This window comes from Eurytemora carolleeae, unplaced genomic scaffold (assembly GCF_000591075.1).
Source record: "Eurytemora carolleeae unplaced genomic scaffold, Eaff_2.0 scaffold36, whole genome shotgun sequence".
Taxonomy (NCBI): Eukaryota; Metazoa; Arthropoda; class Copepoda; order Calanoida; family Temoridae; genus Eurytemora; species Eurytemora carolleeae.
Genome location: NW_019396086.1, coordinates 386,798 through 406,808, shown reverse-complemented (window position 1 = coordinate 406,808; position 20,011 = coordinate 386,798). Strand labels below are relative to the sequence as shown.

At 32.4% G+C, this 20,011-nt stretch overlaps 2 protein-coding genes across 5 annotated transcripts in view; both read right to left on the bottom strand.

Moving 5' to 3' along the window:
• The window catches only part of LOC111718292 (uncharacterized), a 28,090-nt gene extending 16,156 nt beyond the window's left edge, over window positions 1-11,934 (bottom strand). For 2 of the 3 annotated variants that reach the window (XM_023493839.1, XM_023493840.1), the window contains exons 1-10: window positions 11,827-11,934; window positions 10,413-10,474; window positions 10,174-10,231; window positions 8,994-9,152; window positions 6,835-6,923; window positions 6,689-6,729; window positions 5,820-5,874; window positions 3,773-3,827; window positions 1,952-2,148; window positions 648-703 (exon numbers count right to left, since the gene is read on the bottom strand). In XM_023493839.1, coding sequence (XP_023349607.1) covers window positions 648-703; window positions 1,952-2,148; window positions 3,773-3,827; window positions 5,820-5,874; window positions 6,689-6,729; window positions 6,835-6,923; window positions 8,994-9,152; window positions 10,174-10,231; window positions 10,413-10,474 — 772 coding nt within the window. In that variant the 5' untranslated portion in view covers window positions 11,827-11,934. The remainder of the gene's footprint in view (window positions 1-647; window positions 704-1,951; window positions 2,149-3,772; window positions 3,828-5,819; window positions 5,875-6,688; window positions 6,730-6,834; window positions 6,924-8,993; window positions 9,153-10,173; window positions 10,232-10,412; window positions 10,475-11,826) is intronic. The other variant, XM_023493841.1, reaches the window with a different exon arrangement.
• Window positions 11,935-15,052: 3,118 nt separating this feature from the next.
• Window positions 15,053-20,011, bottom strand: part of LOC111718305 (uncharacterized) — an 18,940-nt gene continuing 13,981 nt past the window's right edge. The window contains exons 16-19 of one of the 2 annotated variants that reach the window (XM_023493859.1): window positions 19,554-19,637; window positions 19,087-19,156; window positions 16,629-16,674; window positions 15,053-15,286 (exon numbers count right to left, since the gene is read on the bottom strand). In XM_023493859.1, coding sequence (XP_023349627.1) covers window positions 15,206-15,286; window positions 16,629-16,674; window positions 19,087-19,156; window positions 19,554-19,637 — 281 coding nt within the window. In that variant the 3' untranslated portion in view covers window positions 15,053-15,205. The other variant, XM_023493861.1, reaches the window with a different exon arrangement.

Here is a 20,011-nt window from a genome sequence, read left to right as displayed (position 1 = left end):
ACTTTTTAGTGGATACGTTTTCAGAATTTTTAAAAAACATTTTTAAATAACGACGACAAAGAAATGTTAGCAAAATTCAACAGTAAACTAATTAGTTGTTTAGGAACAGGTTGAGAAAATAAAAAAAATTAATCTTATCATCGAAAATAAGTAATCTTATTCAATCATTAGTTTCTATAATCTCTGATTATTCACAAATATTTTCAGCAGATATTCTGGAATTTTTATTGAAAAGACGACATTTGAAGAATTTGTAGACATCTGCGAAAAAATTCATAGAAAATAAGAAATTCAATATAATGATGAAAACGAAATAATTAATTTATTGACAAATTTCTATTGAGAAATATGTTTCTAAACATCTAATTAGTTTAAAACTTTTACTTTATTTTTCGTCGTCGTTATTTAATAATTTAAAAAAAACCGATTCTGAAAACTTACCCACCCAACGACTATGCACTCAAACTCAGTATATATACATCTTGGAAACGTTTTATATGTCTTAAATGAATCCTAAAGAATTTGTCCACAACACTGCATACTCAGTTTAACTACCTTACATAGCCTGTCTGTCCCTTTAAGATATAAAAACATTTAAAAGATATCTCAAATTTAACATTTACTAAATTTTAAATTATTTAACCTACCTTCAGGAACAGCTTGATGATATTTTAAATATTCTTTATTATCCTTAGTTTTCTCTCTGAAAACATAAACAATAAAAATTATGTACATATATTTTTTAAATGTGGCAAAAATGTTTTGTAGATTTGATATTTTAAACCTAAACTACTTATTCTTTTAGAATATACACAGGTTGAAATATCAAAGGTGGAAAGGACAGATATAAAGATTGGAAAATAGAGCATGAGGAAACTACTGGTACGATCTTGCGCCCTTGTAGCCTCTTTATTTGATTTTATGCAAAAGTATGAGTAAGGTTGCATATTAGAAATTCAAAACATTTTTGTGCTTTTACTACTGTCAGGATGAAAAGGATGAAACTATTTTACTACTGTCAGGATGAAACTATTTTACTACTGTCAGGATGAAACTATTTTACTACTGTCAGGATGAAACTATTTCATCGAAAATGTCAAAACCTTTTCGCAAAAAAATATACAGTAGCAACTTAGAAGCAACATTTATAAAAGAAAAATTGAAAAATCGAAACTCATTTAGTTATAACGAATAAAAAAACACACAGGTCTTCAGGAAAGGTCGATTATTCAGTTTTTTTTAAAAACACATGATTATCCAAAGATCAAAAATTTTTGATTTAAGGCTAACAATCTAGTTTTTTTTTATACTCTGAAATTGTATCAAAGAAAAATTGTATCAAAGAAAATTTTAGAACTGGTGCAAGGTAGATTTGAGCATTTTTATCAAAAATGCGTCAAATACTTTACTTTAGTTTAAAATGAAGCAGGTTTAGGAACTTACCAAGAGAGTATGGAATACAATGGAAGAGGGGTCGACCCGGTCCGCCTCACCATACGATTATACATGCTAAACAGACGGTACTCAATTTTGAAAAGAGATTTCTCAAAAGTTGTCTTTTTATTTTTATCTGTGGTTTTTTAGTAAAAAATATGTCTTTGCTTTGCGTTATTTAGCTTTTCTTGGTGTGTAATGTACAATGACCTATAACTGTCTGATCGATGTACAAACGCCGCGTGTTTGTTTTTAGAATAGGTCATTGTCTACATTATACAAGATGAAAAGTAGACTAAAAGACAAAATAAAAGAATTTTTTAGGAATGCAAAAATTTTGGCAACACTAAGGTAATTTTTTAAAATAAAAACCACATTTGAAAAATAAAAAGACGACCTTTAACAAAACTCTTTTCCAGATGGCGAACAGTTCAGCAATTAAAGCATGCATAATCATATGGTGAGACGGACCGGGTCGACCCCTCCTCCATTGTATTCCATACTCCTTGGAACTTACTGATCATGAGGTTTAGGTCCGATCCATCTTTTTGCACAGGGAGCAAAGACATCAGGTCCGCTGTCATCTGTCAGACATTGTCTCATCTCCCGCAGTCGTCCAAATCCAATAGCCATGGCTTTCACCATTCTATCCTTCACTTTGGCATTTGGTAGACAAATAGGCATTATTGTATCCTTACTGAACCCGTCTCCTATCTACAAAACTTGTCAAGCTTTTAAAATACAAATTACATTATTTATTATTGTTTATTTATTTATCCTATTATATTCAATTAAAGTTTCCTGTTCTTTTAAACCCTCGAGTTAAGGAAGTGAATTTTTGCCACAAAATCTGATTTTCTAATTCCCATATATTCGCAACCCAATGTCGTAGACCTTAGATATTTTAAATCATGAATTCTGTTTTGAATATCTAATGTTTATACAATCTGAGGCCGAATTTAAAGAACTTGAGCGGCGGCTTAAATTTAAGCTGCGGCTCAAATATGGTTGGTTTCACTTAAAATTGCATTCAATGTTTCAAGATTTAAGCCGGCGCTCAATTGAAACCGGTTTTTGGCGGATTTAAGACGCGGTTCAAATTTATATAATTCGGACACTGAGATGGAATTTAAAGAATTTGAGCCGCGGTTTGAATCCGCCAAAACCCGGTTTAAATTAAGCGCCGGTTTAAATCATGAAACATTCGATACAATTTTAAGTAGAACCAACCATATTTAAACCGCGGCTTAAATTTAAACCGCCGCTCAAATTCTTTAAATTCGGCCACTGGTCACACAAATATAGCGATATAAAAACCTGAGTTTCGGGGCTTTAAACAATAAGAGAAAGTAAATATGGCATGGAGAAAAATAGTTTATCTGATCCCATTCATTTAAAAGTTTTCAGTTCCTTTAAGCTTTTAGAATAAAAATTACATTACCCCTGGAGTAAACACTTCGGAATTTACTTTGGAGGATTAAATTTCACGGTTTAATCCCAGAAAAGCATTAGCCACAAACTTTGGTTTTCTAATCCCTATATCTTCGAAACCTGATGTAGTATGAAATTTGTTAGATCAAATAATCTAAGTTTTAAATATATAATGTTTATACAAGCAGGTTGCAAAGATATAATTGGATTAGAACATTTGAATTTGTGGCAAAGGCTTATTTCGGAGTCGAACCTTATAGAAATTCAGCGTATAGAAACCGCTACGTATAGCAACAAGGTGTATTTTCCGGGAGAACATTTTTTATATTTTTGAGAAATTAAATAATCAGTGAAAAGTAGATATAATTTTCATAAAATCCTTTTATTTAAGTGGTAAAACGTAATTCTATGAAATCATACTAGCATTACTGGAGAACTTTTTTTTATCCTTTCGAGAATTTTTTTTTTCTAAAAATAAAACTGTTGATAGCACTTTTATAAACTAATTTTTTTTAATATGTGACACACAATTTGTCAGTACATAATAAAATCTGGGGGACCTTAAACACAATAGAAAGCAGTACAAATGTACATATTAAACTATTTTGCACCTTTAATGTCTAGGGTATGTTAAAAAAATAGAAATTATGATAACGATAGTGATAAGCTTCAATGTTTTACAAAAACGTTTAAATTCTCAAAAATATAAAAAATCTTCTCCCGGAAAATACGCCTTGTTCCTATACGAAGCTGTTTCTATACGTTGGATTTCTATAAGGTTTGACTCCGCTTATTTCCTATTCTGGGATTAAACCGTTGAGTTAAATCCTCCAATCCTATGAAAGTAAACCCCGGAGTAAATCCATTTTCTTGGATAAAATACCTAATGTTTAAATATTTTTTGTACCTCTGTCTTCAGAACTCCAATACCAAATTCTTCATCAAGCACTGGATAGTCCAATCTTAATAATTGAACATAACACACGCAACAAACTTTAATTTTCAAATTCTTATATCGCTGCAACCTGATGTCGTAGAATTTTTATACTTCAAGATATGAATATTCTGATGGATTAATCAGTTGTGGTATTGTAGTAAATGCCCTACTCTACTAATTCCGTTTAGACCCGTATCAATCCAGGTACAACTCAATCCCTCTCGTTAATCCACAAGGCATAGAACTATACAGGTCTGTATTATGGTACCAATCCAGGCTTATACTTTCGTATTAGCTCAGGTATCTATGTTTCAAGATACAACTCAATCCCTCTCATTTATCCACAAGGCATAGAACTATTCAGTTCTGTAATATGGTACCAATCCAGGCATATACTTCCGCATTCTTAGGTATCTATGTTTCAAGACACACCTCAACAATACTTTAGTATCAATGTCAATCCGGACACGACTTTATCTGTATCAGTTCCCAAACTATATCTTTCGATAAGAGGGATTCAGGATGTTTTTCGTTCTCTAACCAAGAAGTAATTACTCTCACACTGTAATTCCAACTAAGTGTATTTTGGGTTCTAGGTTACAGATTAAGCTTAATAGGCGTCATTACAAGTTTTGCGTCGTTGTATACAAACGTAGTTAAGCTAGTCACAATAGAGAATTGACGTAGTTATTTACAGACGTAGCTAGGTTAATTACAATACAAGATTTGCGTAGTTTTGATAAGCGCATTTAGATTCACAGACAATGTTCAACGTAATATATCTACGGTGTAATGTTATGGGATCTGCCACGGTATTTATTACAGTATGAAATATCAAAGGTTTCAATCATCAGTATACAAAAATATATGGATAGAAAACGAGTAATCATTTCCTTTCCCGTCATTATACCAATGTTAAAGAAAAACTGTTATTACCACCATCCCACTTGAGAAAGAAACACATAAATTAATTCAAGCTCTAGTATTCTAATCGTCTTAAAAATGCATTTTGATATCGAATTTGAGTAGAGCAAATAGTTAAAGTATGAAATATCAATGTATATAGAGGAATTATAATATTAAAGTTAAAGCTGAGTTATCAAAATCTAATCTGTTTTTAACCCTATTCCCGCTGGGGGGGGGGGGTCAATTTGACCCCCCCCTGTAGTTTTTTTTACATAACTCAAAAAGTATTGTTCTGAGGCTGTTGAAATTTTCTGACTTTTCTTACATACCCAAAGCCCTCCCTTTAGGCCTAAAACCGGGCTTTAATACTAACTGCCTGAGTCCTCAGGCACACTGCCTGAATGACTGCTTTTGCCTGTAGCAAACTAAATCTTTGTTTTGAACCACTTTCACTTGTCAGATTTTGATAAAATTTAGCTTTTTGGAAAGCCTATGACATAAGGAAACGGATTGCACAAGTTTTGCGAAAAAAAAATTGCAAATTTTTTGCAAACAACCTGTCAAAGGAAATTTACACATTTTTAGTTTTTCTTGATTAAAAATCAGGTTATTTAAAATTTTGCAAAAATTTTGGCATATTTGAAATGGCATGGTCAAGGGCTTTTCAAAAATGTATAATTTGTCATTTTTTGGACAAATTTTTTTTTGCAAACATTTTTACTATAAAACTGGATTTTGCGATAAAAAATTCAATTTTCGCAAATTTGCAAATTTTTTTGCAGATTCTAAAAGTAGAGCACAAGAGCTTTCTAATGATGTATCATTTGTCATATTTGGACATAAAACATGGGATTTAGAGGGGGGGTCAAATTGACCCCCCCCCAGCGTATCCTGGTTTTCAAGTACCCCAGCGGGGATAGGGTTAAATAAAGAGACTTTGTTTTTTCCGTAAATTCTAAACTTTTAATCCCTATATCTTTGCAACTCAATGTTATAAATTATCGAATATTTCTACATATGCATTCTGTTTGATCAAATAGTCTAAGTTTGAAATATTAAAAAGTAACACCATCAGGTTACAAAGATATAGGGATTATAAAACATAGTTTACCTGACCAGAGCAATATCATGATCTTGTCTGAGATATCTTTTTCCTCGTAATTTGACTAAAAATAGTTTGAATGTATTGTATGTACTGTAAAGAAAGGCCCATTTTAATTAGAACAAAATAGGGGATTTTTATGTATCCGGCTAAGCCTAAGAATTCAGCGGCTGAGAACTCGAGATCTAGTGAACTCGAGATCTAGTGAACTCGAGATCTAGTGAACTCGAGATCTAGTGAACTCAAGATCTAGTGAACTCCTATATTTAGAAGTGTAAATGTATAACCTATGTTATCCCATATTTTGAAGTATAAATATATAACCTATGTTATCCCATATTTAGAAGTATAAATGCATAACCTATGTTATCCCATATTTAGAAGTATAAATGTATAACCTATGTTATCCCATATTTAGAAGTATAAATATATAACCTATGTTATCCCATATTTAGAAGTATAAATGCATAACCTATTTTATCCCATATTTAGAAGTATAAATGTATAACCTATGTTATCCCATATTTAGAAGTATAAATGTATAATTTATGTTATCCCATATTTAGAAGAATAAATGTATAACCTATGTTATCCCATATTTAGAAGTATAAATATATAACCAATGTTATCCCATATTTAGAAGTATAAATGTATAACCTATGTTATCCCATATTTTGAAGTATAAATATATAACCTATGTTATCCCATATTTAGAAGTATAAATGCATAACCTATGTTATCCCATATTTAGAAGTATAAATGTATAATTTATGTTATCCCATATTTAGAAGAATAAATGTATAACCTATGTTATCCCATATTTAGAAGTATAAATGTATAACCTATGTTATCCCATATTTAAATTATAAATACATAACCTATGGAATTGAATCTTGGATGAATAATAATTTCAACTGCTCTGAATAACGGTATTAGAGATAGATTGATAAATCATATCAAGATTATTTTATTTTCTAACCAAGAAGGTTTGCTAAGTGAAAACTGTATCTATCTATCCATGTTCCTGAATTGAAACTTGTTTGGTGAATTTGAACTGAACCCGTGAGATGTCGCAGGTGAAGGTGTTATAAATTTCTCTGCTCCGATGAAAAGCTGAAAAATTGAATTATTAAGGGTTTAAGGGGACTGTCAGTGTAATTTCAAGTGACACTGCATGCAAAGAGGTCAATGACTGATTTACAACGGTACCCTTAAAAACTTTGTGCTACAGTATGCGCTGTGTGCAGTCTGAACTCAACACAGCGCACACAGGAATTTTCAGATGAATGCAAGGAGGTTTCGATAAGGTTTCATCTACATACATATCTCTGTACTCTAAGACACTTAAAGGTTTTAAAGGGACTGTAAAGGAAAAATGAAAGGGGGTATAGGATGAAACCTGAGAATCTCAGACGTTGAATGATACATAAAAGACTTCTATCTGATGTTCTTGTCACAAAAAGTTGATATAAAACTGTGTCAAAGGAGTTGAGTCATTGCTGCAAACTCAAATTTTTGCATCCCTATATCTTTGCATCTTGATTGCGTAAACCTTTGATATTTCAAACTAGGATTATTTGATATAACAGAACTCATAGTTTGAAATAGCTAAGGTTTACTGCATTGTGTTAAAAAGATATTGGGATTAGGATTAGTTTAGTTTGTGGCAAAAACTCATTTCCTTTATACGAAAATTCATATTTACGCAATTTTGTATAAAAGTTGTAGGTTTAAACAGATCATATTTAGCAAATACGAAACCAATCTGAAAACAATTATAACCCACAGGAGCCTGAGATTCTTAGGTTTGCTCCTTTTATAATCTTTTAATTTTGATTTTATTGATAATATTATTACATATAGTCCGTATAGTCCGTATTACGTCACCAGAGCTTTCGCCAATAACAGTGCAGTATCGTGATACAGATGGAAATCACGTGACCAGTATATCAATTTCTCGAGACAGGAACATCAGATAGATGTCTTATATGTATCGTTTAACGCCAGAGATTCTCAGGTTTCATCTTACACCCCCTTTCATTTTTCCTTTACAGTCCCTTTAAGGATACCATTGTAAATCGGGCCTTGCCCTCTTGGCATTTATTCCATTTATATCAAATAATTGTAGTTCGGGGTTGACGTTACAACATAAAATCAAGCAAATACTTTTTCTGACAAAATCTTTTTAATGTGAAATCTAGCGATTTTTAATCTTTCTGAGAAAATGAAATGCAATTTTTACCATTCACCCCTAGTTTTGCCCAAAAAGTGAACATTACCCTTTTTACAATTTCTGAACAAAATGATCTGATAAAAAGAAGAAAACAAGTGTAACTAGGGTCAATGTGGCACTTTTGTGATAAAAATGCTTGAATTCAATTTGCAGTTTTCTTAGAAACAGTTAAAAATTGTTTTTTTAAAATAATTTTTACACTGATGACTTTTGCTAATTTGTGTGAATCAAATTACTGATGTAAGCCAGAATAAAATCCTTAAAAGAAATCAAGATTGGTTTTAAAACTGGAAACACTGAATTCATGAAAATTAATCAAGTTAAAAGCAAAAAGCCGGTTTTAGGAAATTAAAACTAGTTTTTAGCCTTAAATTAACCAATTTCAAATATATTGAAAAAAGGACACATGGACGGTTTTTAGTGGTTTAAGGCGCATTCTTTGATACCCATTGTATATACAGGGTCACCCAGAGAGATTGAGTCTGTAAAGACGACCTGGAACTTTTTAAACATGGCGATTCCAAGGTCAAATTAAATTTTTGACTAGAATATGAGCCTTTTTATGGCCTTTTTTATTGACGTGATAATGAAAGAAAAAGGTTTAAAGTTACTGGGAACTACAAATATATTATGAGGAAACAAATAATACAGTTTAAGTGCCGGGAAATTTAAAAGAGTATCGTTGAACGAAACTCCTGAGTTTCCTTTTTGGGGTCGATACATTTTTGTAGATTTACATTAAGAAGATGAAAATAAAGATAAAATATAAAACTAACCATGCAAAATAATATTTCTTAAAAAATATATTGATATCTACAAAATTGCCTAACCCTATTCCTGAAAATCTGTTTCCGATACCGGGTTTCACTTTTATGACGATATGTCCTAAGTTGCACTGGGTAACCCTGTACTCTCATGTTGACTTTCGAATTGAAAAAAATATTGCTTACCGATATTGCTGAATAAGTAATGTTTAATACTTGAAGGCCTCCGTTGGGTAATCTGGTGCAGGGGAATATATCATTACAGAAGCAGTGTGCAGCGCTTAACACCCAGAACTTGTTGATTAAAGATCCTCCACAGCGGGCTAGACGGGTGGAGTTTAAAGACTGGGATCAGAGCTAGATGAAAAATCAAAGTAACAAACTGCTCGCCACAAAATATAACTTTTTAATCTCTATCTTTACAATCTGATGTCACATCAGGTTGTATAGATATAAGGACTAGACAATTGCAGTTTATGATGAGAATCTAGTTATGTTTAGTTTATATAAGGAACAGTTGATATTATATGAACAAACTAAGTTTTTGACCCAACTCTAATTTTCTCATCTCTATCATTGATGCTCTTGATCTTTAATATTTCAAACTGTGCTCTAGCTGACAGTTTTAGTTTGAAATATCAGGTTTCATGATATTAGGACTAGGAAATTACAGTTTCATTAAACCATCTGGTTCCATGATATTAGGACTAGGAAATTACAGTTTTAGTTTGAAATATCAGGTTCCATGATATTAGGACCAGGAACTTACAGTTTCATTACACCATCTGGTTCCTTGACGCTACGCCTAGGAAATTACAGTTTCATTACACCATCAGGTTCCACGACATTAGGACTAGAAAATTACAGTTTCTTTGAACCATCAGGTTCCATGGAATTAGGACTAGAAAAATTACAGTTTCATTACACCATCTGGTTCCATGATATTAGGACCAGGAACTTACAGTTTCATTTCACCATCAGGTTCCACGACATTAGGACTAGGAAATTACAGTTTCATTACACCATCAGGTTCCATGACATTAGGACTAGGAAATTACAGTTTCTTTACCCCATCAGGTTCCACGACATTAGGACTAGGAAATTAAAGTTTCATTACACCATCAGGTTCCATGATATTAGGACTAGGAAATTACAGTTTCATTACACCATCTGGTTCCATGAAATTAGGACTAGGAAATTACAGTTTCATTACACCATCAGGTTCCACGTTATTAGGACTAGGAAATTACAGTTTCATTACACCATCAGGTTCCATGATATTAGGACTAGGAAATTACAGTTGCATTCTTTTAAATAAATTTGTTGCTTTTGTTGAAATTTCAAAAAATAAATTTCATCTTTTTTCCTTTAAGGCAAATGACACATACCAAGCCGTCTTCCCAGCCTGGCATCCTCCAATAAATCTGAAAAAAAATTAGACTTTTAATCAATCAATCAATCAATCAAATCATATGTTGCATGTGTGCACAGTAATAATTATAACAGATATTCTTTGGTTTACACCTCTGATCCCCTGGTATAGAACTATTCAGTTCTGTAATANTACCTCTGATCCCCCGGTATACCTCTGATCCCCTGGTATACCTCTGCTCTGAAGATGATTCTCCGTTTTCCTCTGGTAGTGCAGAGTCAGAACATCCTCTCATCTAATCAGAAAATTCAAATAATTACACGATTTTCAAATTTTTCGCTCTTGTGTTGAGTTTTCTGACGGAATTCACAGAATTTATATTAAAGTCATTCAATTGAAGATTTTTATTCTCTACTTGATACGCTTTACTTTTCATTGTTTTATAAAATGTAGAAGATAACGTTTATTGCACTTGTTTGATTTTTACCGATATTGATACAGTCCTGACATATAAAGCTCTTGTTATATCTTTTAATCTGTAATACTTTAATAAACAGTATTAAACAGTCAAGGATTGGTTTTGATGGTATAATGTGCCAATTATATCTCTAGAGTATAGATATTAAATATATAGCTATTACATATTCATTATTCTAAAAGCATGCTGTGTAAAATGTGACAGTCTTTTGAATCTAGAATTACTTCATGACGTAAATTGTGTCTGGACATTTAAATATTAACTTTAAAAAATTTAGAGTTTAGAATTGTTTGCGCTCATTTTATCAGCTCTATTATCAAAGACAAAATTCTGCTCTACAAATATCAGCTCTATTATCAAAGACAAATTTCTGCTCTACAAATATCAGCTCTATTATTAAAGACATAATTCTGCTTTACAAATGAGTTGTGTCCGAAACTGACTGCCTATTTGAGATAAAATTTCTTTCTGAACTTTTTGCTTACTTTCTCCGCAGGCCTTCTGTTTTTAAAACTGTTAATTACTTTGCTCCAGAGTGAAGAAATTTGAGTTTTTTCTAGGATTCAGGTTCATTTAACCCTAAGCTTATTTTGCCAAAGCACTCTCATTTTTGCCAAAGCACAGGACGGTGAAAAGTCCGATCTGTGTAAAAAATTTAAATAACCTGTAACTTTTTGCTACAGATTAAAAACTACATGTTTAAAAAGCGCGAGAAAAATGGAATGAGGTACATGTGTCACATCTTGATATTTGTATAAGACAATAATATTTATTTTTACATTTTTCCTAGCCTTTTTTTGGCATTTCTTCAACCCTCCCTAGCAAGCAAACTATGAAAGTTAGCGGTCTGATTTTTTTTCAATGAGCTGGCCTTGCAGAATTGGGCTATTAACATGCATTTTAACCACATACTTAGAATCTAAAGTGTTTTTCTAGGGGAAGGGGACGTCGTTTGCCCCAATCCCCAGATTATACATAGATTCAGACCCCCCAAGCCTTTATAGGGTTAAATATTTCAAAGTTCTTTGCAGATATAAAAATGACCATATTGAATAATGAACTGATCCCAATTTCGCGGATTTCTGATGATTTCTTGAAGGATTATTATGCCTTAACTTTGTTAAATTTGTAACAACCATATTGTAGAGATTAAATTTTTCATTTTCTACCTCTTCCTCTGTCGCATCTCTTTCCCCACATGGACATCCATAGTCAATATATCCTGGAAATATATAGTATTATCCATAGTCAATATATCCTGGAAGTATATAGTATTATCCATAGTCAATATATCCTGGAAGTATATAGTATTATCCATAATCAATATATCCTGGAAATATAGAGTATTAGCCATAATCAATATATCCTGGAAATATATAGTATTAGCCATAGTATATATAAGCTGGAAATAAGGGAATTTATTTTGACTCTATGCTCTTAGCTATAAGTCGTTTTTAACCATTTTACTTTATAGACGCAACAAACAACGAGTAAATTTAGTTGCGATCAAACCAGAATTTAATTCGAGATCATTTTAAGCAAATACCCCCTTTGCAGTAATTTATAGGTCGTTACAAGATGGAGATCAATATTTGATCCCGAGATTTACAAAACAAAAGTTCTGAACAACCTTAGAACCGTTAAGTAAATCGGAGTATTGAACAGCTTGCCATAATATATCAGAAATTCAATGTTTGTCGATATTTTTTATCGTAAGAACTATCTCAACATCTTAAAATTCAATGTTAGTTAATATTGTAATTTTAATAATATTGTAAGCATGGAGAGAGACTTATTTGTAAATAAACTATAGTAACCATAGCAGTGGGACGGATAACAAGTCACCTCATCTATATCATGTAAAACGATTCCGCAGTTAAAAAATGCCAACCCAGAGAATGCTTTGAACGCATGTTTGGGCGCGTGGAGAACCACGCCGCCGTTGGACCGGGAATTATATTTTCTAAGTTTGAATTCAAGCCAATAGGCATGAGACACGGCTTGACATGAGGGAGAAGGAAATAGAATTAGCCTGGGCTTAAACGGAAACAAAAAGTTAGTATTCATGAAGATTCCGAAGACAGAAGATTAACTCATCGTATTCGTATGAGGTGAATGAAAGGCGAAGAGTCCGTCAGAGAGCTTCAGCTTTACCTGATTCATTAGTATCATTTTTATTTGTTAATTTTTTGCTTGTAAATGCAATTTTTCCTATACTCTGTAGATTTACTTACATCAGTTTTTATACTTTAGATTCTATTTAGTTAATACAATCTTTATATGGTAACAATATATAATCTTAAGGATTTAACTATGGTTACTTTATATGTTTATATAAAGGTGCAAATAATGTTCAGAAGTTATCAGAATATAACGTCTTTGGAAAAAAGTCCTAATATTTATAACATATTTTTTTTCAGGACTTTGTTTAACCTGTTATCTTTTATGAGACTTTATGGGTATTTTCCAATACTATATTAGGGGTCCAGGAGTCCAAAATCCAGGCCTGTGAAGCCAGTGATACTTTAACTTGATTTAGAGCTTTTTAACTCATGTTTTTGTTATCAGGGTGTTTTTTAGAAACTTTTTCCCCTTGACTTCCTTGCATTGGTTTAAAAAAATTTTGGAGCATATTTTTACTTAAACATATTGGTACTCTAACATATTTGTACTCTAACATCGTTACCAGATAACTATTATCTCCACTGGTTATGTACTAGTACATAGTGTAAAATTATTTAGATTTATACCGCAGAAGCAATAAAGTAAACTGTCTTAACTGAGCTGAAAACTTTAGAATGCTGGATATCGAGATCAATGCTTGACTCCTCTTTTTCTTAATCTCCATATTACATAATTTTTGCTCTCCTCTGTTCTTAATCTCCAAATTACAGAATGCTTGTTCTCCTCTTTTTAATAATCTCCAGAGAGCGTGACGTGGATGGATTTTTGAAAATCACACTTTAAAGTTTAAAGGCCCTAAATATACCATTAAAAAGTAGTTTTGCCCGGAAGAGTCAAATGTGGTGATCCGGAAGGGGAAATAGTGGTGGCTCATGGCTGCCGGAAGAAAAAAAGCTAATATGTGGCAAGAAGGGAAAACGTGGTGGCTCATGGCCGCCTGCCTTCCCCCGCTCCTCCAGATTAATTAACCTATTGGGATTAAGGATCTCACGATCTGAAGTTTTTAGCTCGGAACACTTTTCAAGATAGAAAACGAAGATTTCTTCTTCTTTGTTGAATGTTCAGATAAAGGTTTAAAGAGGAAGATGCTCAGATAAGTTTTAAAGAGGAGGATGCTCAGGTAAAGGTTTAAAGAGGAAGATGCTCAGATAAAGGTTTAAAGAGGAGGATGCTCAGATAAAGGTTTAAAGAGGAAGATGCTCAGATAAAGGTTTAAAGAGGAAGATGCTCAGATAAAGGTTTAAAGAGGAGGATGCTCAGATAAAGGTTTAAAGAGGAGGATGCTCAGATAAAGGTTTAAAGAGGAGGATGCTCAGATAAAGGTTTAAAGATGAGGATGCTCAGATAAAGGTTTAAAGATGAGAATGCTCACATAAAAGTTTAAAGAGGAGGATGCTCAGATAAGGTTTAAAGATGAGGATGTTCAGATAAAGATTTAAAGAGGAGGATGCTCAGATAAAGGTTTAAAGAGGAGGATGCTCAGATAAAAGTTTAAAGAGGAGGATGCTCAGATAAAGATTTAAAGAGGAGCATGCTCAGAGAAAGGTTTAAAGAGGAGGATGCTCAGATAAAAGTTTAAAGAGGAGGATGCTCAGATAAAGGTTTAAAGAGGAGCATGCTCAGATAAAGGTTTAAAGAGGAGGATGCTCAGATAAAGGTTTAAAGAGGAGCATGCTCAGATAAAGGTTTAAAAAGGAGGATGCTCAGATAAAGGTTTGAAGAGGAGGATGCTCAGATAAAGGTTTAAAGAGGAGGATGATCAGATAAAGGTTTAAAGAGGAGGATGATCAGATAAAAGTTTAAAGAGGAGGATGATCAGATAAAGGTTTAAAGAGGAGGATGCTCAGATAAAAGTTTTAAAGAGGAGGATTACTAAAAATCGAGAGCTCCTTAATTTTTTTACGGCAACCCTGCACCCGTGGTTGTTAACCATATGACTCTTCGCACGCTAGCCACAGCGCATGCATTTGATTTAAAAACGGGAATATGACCACTCTCGTAAACAATTTGAAAAATAATTAGAAGTTCAGTTCAGGGGGAAAAACTTTAATTAAACTATAGAAAAGTGTTGAAAATGTGTTTATAATGTTTATTAAATCTGAGAGGAAGTTTTTTAGTTTTTTTTCGAAATTATTTAATTGTGACCATACCTTTTCATTGTTTGAGAGTGTGTATTTAAGCAACTTTTAAAACGGAAATAAAAAATTCCAATTTAAAAAAATTATAAAAATAATTATTTATTAAATCTAATCGATGATATCCATGATGCATAACTTGAACAATTTGGAGGTTTCGTGACTATTTTATAGTTCAACTCTGCCAACAGCGACATTCCGCCACCAGAACTAATTTACTCCGCCAGGGCTAGTTTCCTCCGCCAGGGCTTGTTTCCTCCGCCAGGATTTTATCAACTTTCTTCTGGAATTCTTTATCCCAGCAAATATTCTAAAACACACAGACTTATTTTTGATTTCTCTTTAAAATAATTTATTTTAGTTATAATGAATCAGCTCCTTGCTTAAAGAATTTGTATATAACTTTAAGTTTTCACAGAGACCGCTAGATAAACTAAAATTACAGCACTCTATATTATAAACATGTAGAACCTGATTATTATGAAACGTTGAATCAAAAGCCAAGACTGGGTCGACTTTGAAGTGTCGCATGAATTACATATAAATGTTTATAGTTTGAAAAACTGATTGTTTTGTAGTTTCTCAACAGCATTTCTCCATCAGGAAAACAGATAGAATGATCAGAATTAAAAACACTTTCAAACCTTGAAAAACGACAATATCTTCCACATCATTAACCATCAAGGCTACCGTTGTCAGTCGGCCATTGCCATCATGGAGGGTCAATTCAAATTAAGCTAACGGTCTCTTTAACCCTAAACAGGCTGGGAGGAGGGCGTTTGGCGTCCCCCCCTGTAGTTTTTTGTCCTAGCACTCTCATTTTCGACACTATCACTGTGAAATTTTTTGACTTTTTATGAATAGTAATTTAAAGGATTTTTGGTTAAACTTTTTTTTTAATTATAGGGTAGGGTACAAGGCGGAAAAAAGTCTGGTCTGTGAAAAAAATCTAAAATATTTCATAATTTTTGTGTGACTAATACTACAGATCTAAAAACTATATTTTTAAAAAGCCCTTGAAAAATGAATGTTGAAACATGTGTCACACTTTAATATGTTAGGCACTTTTTCAACACCTCTAATAGCACCCAAACTATCAAAGTTATCGGTCTAATTTTTTTTCTATGAGCTGGCCTTAAAAAATTGGGCTATGAACATGAATTTCAACCCTATACCTATTTCTAGGGGGGCGCCCCAGGCTATACATACAGGGTGTCCCAAAAAACATGGGAATTCAGTGACGAATTCGATATCGTCTTTGTTATGAATTAGCATTGTAATACCTGATTTCAAAAGCCATAATATTATTATGTCTGCTAGAGTTTATTTAATGAAAAAGGTAAAAGACTGAAAAGATGTGTCTATAATGTCTCCGCAAGATGAACAGTGAATATGGACAAGTTTACTCTGTTTGTATACTGTAATTTTCTTGTTTTACTAAGTACAACCGGTTGCAGTCAAAACATAAACAAACAAAATGTAAACATAGCAGACGAAACTCTTACAGATTACAGCTTTCTCAGTAGGTATCACTATACTAAATCAAAGAATTATTCATAAAGACGATATCGAATTCGTCACTGAATTCCCATGTTTTTTGGGACACCCTGTAGATTCAGACTCCCTAGCCTTTATAGGGTTAAGACAATCACCTTGTAACCAGTTATCCCCAGTATCCAGTTAGTAAACATTTTTAACCTAAAATAAAGCAAGTATACAATCTTTAAACTTATGGATTTTTTTGTTTTATGCATTTCATTCAAAATGTATATGCCGGCAAAAGTATAGAAGAAAAAAGGCTGAACAAATATGTTTAATAGGTCAATTTGTCACAGCTTTCTGGAATATTGGCAGGTCACAAAATCGTTAAATCCACTTGATATCGAAGATAATTCAGTTCCATAAATTTCTCAGGAAATACAGTTGCAGTAATTTATGATATTATTACCTATAGTGGTAGGCGATTATTTCAACATAATGAACACAACTTTTACATTTAAGTTTTGATTGTTATTAAGCTTTTTTTGAATTAAAAGTTTACAAGTAATCGAACAGAAGCTTTTTGATTGACAGATTCTCTTGACTTCTTTGTTTATATGTATCCTTGCTTTTTAACAGCTTGATATAAATCAAAATTGAAAGTCGTCTTCATTGTATTGATATAATCGCCTACCACTGTAATTAATATACAGTTTTCCTAGCATAAAATGATCAATATCTGCGCAGATATTATTAGTTTTCATGAACCAATGACGCTATTTATAAACAATTCAGAGCCCAATTGTATGAAGCTTTTTCCTAATCGATTGCGTATAATTTCTGGGCTTGAAAACAAACTTTTGCTTTTGACACAGAAATTTAGATTTTTAGTAGATTATGCAATTCTTTTTATAGCTGACAGTAGAAACCTTTACAAGCTAAATATATCCTTTAGTTTATCTAATAACCAAAGAGAATAGAAAATATATTAGAGTGGAATTTACTAGAAAAAAGTGTAAAACGGCCATTTTGTTGTACTGTTTCCATACTGCAGGTGTACTTCACATATTTATGATACATAACCTCTTGGGCCCTGGAACATCATTTTATAAAAAATCTAAAATTAATATTAAAAGAAAACAAAATTATGAAATAAGCTGGTTTCATAATTGACCAATGATCATTTCACATAGACTCTATGCCTTTCACTTTACAAACGATTATTTTCCGTTATAACTTTAAATTAAATGATTTTTTTTATTCACCTAATTCATTTTATAAAGTTTATTTAACAGCTTTACAAGATTCGAAATTGAAATAGATAGTCTAGGGAACATACTGTATTAATGTACTCTACTACATATAATTTGTGAACATTTACATTGATTTGTACACTTTGAACTCCCTTTCAGTCTGAAAGGGACTGAAAAACCGAGAGATTCTCTAAATTCCCCTCTATTCTCTTTGCTAATAATATTCAATATTCCTTTCTTGGCCTTTTTCTAATATGGGATATACTGTACAGTTTAGTCCAGAAATAAAGAATAATGGAATGCTCCAGATATTTAGTTTTTTTGATTGAAAAATTATATGGAGCTCTTTAAAACTGTTCCCGCATATTCTCGGCTATCTTTTTATTTTCCAATTACTGAAATTCAGGTTAGTAGTATAACACCCATTATAAAATTGTCAAGACGACATTTTATAAATTCTTTCGATGACCCAGAAGTTCTGGGTTAAACTGTAATATACAGTACATTCCAGTAAAGGTTGTAACTTTAGTCCAGTAAGCCATTTTGAATTTGTTTTATCAGATAGTTTTTTTCTCAATCTGTTGAAAGATTTTAGTAACCAAAATATAAAAGTTTTTTAATGTACAAAACAAAATCTGAAATAAATTGAGTTTTTAAAGTAAAATGGCAGCTAGTACTGTACCTTACTGCTGTACAGTGCAATATCTAACTATTTATAAGTACACAACGTAAGTACCAATTTATATGTACAATATAGTTTCTAACTTTACTGTTCTGCCTTCAATATATTCTTTAAAGGGAATACTTAGTGATTTGGAAGGGAAAGTAAAAAGACTTAATGAATTCCGTAAAGTCTCATCCTTTGTGGATAACCCTGTATTTATAGTACCTAACTATATGTACACTGTACAGTATAGTACCTAACTATATATGTACACTTTACAGTATAGTACCTAACTATATGCACACTGTAAGTATAGTACCTAACTATATGTACACTGTACAGTATAGTACCTAACTATATGCACACTGTACAGTATAGTGCCTAATTATATGTACACTGTACAGTATAGCACCTAACTATATGTACACTGTACACTGTACTGTATAGTACCTAACTATAAGAACACTGTATAGTGTAGTACCTAACTATATGTACACTGTACAGTATATTACCTAACTATATGTAAAGTACAGTACCTAACCCAGAAGAAATTCTGCGTCGGAGCATTTTCGAAGTGTTTTCCATTATACCAACGAGGTTATAGTGTATAGAATGATGATGTACGCTAATCCTAATTTCAAGGAAAATTGAATTCAATTCTCCTTGCCTATTTATATGTAAGTATAGTACCTAACTATATGTACAGCAAAGTACCTAACTATATGAACAGGGTTGTTTATTCCTCCACAGTTTCCAAGTTCTCCTCTTCCTCCACTAACTATACCTGTTTTCAGAAATTAAAATGGGAGGACATTTTTATAAAATAAAAAATAAAAAAAACTTTACATTAGAAACAAAATGAAGACAAAACACAAAATCTTCTCAGAAAAGACTCAAATGCATACATTCGTCGTCGTATATATCAATAAAATAACGACAACTTTCGATTTCAATTTTTGATTTCTACCAAGCTTTCAAACAGCATGGATACACATAAACATGGAAACAAAGAGAAGCTTTAAATTAACACTTCCTTGTAAAAAAATTCAATAGAAAAGTCGTCTTCATTGTATTGATGTAAACGCCAACCACTGTAGATTATATTTTGGGGTGGGTGGGGGGAGGGGGGTTGGCTGATTTGATCCTATAATTAAATGAAAAAAGGAAACTAATAAATCTGCCTGTAAGAACAAATCCATTAGTTTGATTGACTAGGAGTGGTCCACCAGAGTCTCCATAGCAGGCTCCAGGAGAGAATACATAACCTAAATATATTATAGCAGGCTACAGGAGAGAATACATAACCTAGATATATTATAGCATGCTTCAGGAGAGAATACATAACCTAGATATAGTATAGCAGGCTCCAGGAGAGAACATCTAACCTAGATATATTATAGCATGCTCCAGGAGAGAACACCTAACCAAGATATATTATAGCAGGCTCCAGGAGAGAATACATAACCTAGATGTATTATAACAGGCTCCAGGAGAGATTACATAACCTAGATATATTATAACAGGGTCCAGGAGAGATTACATAACCTAGATATATTATAACAGGCTCCAGGAGAGATTACATAACCTAGATATATTATAACAGGCTCCAGGAGAGATTACATAACCTAGATATATTATA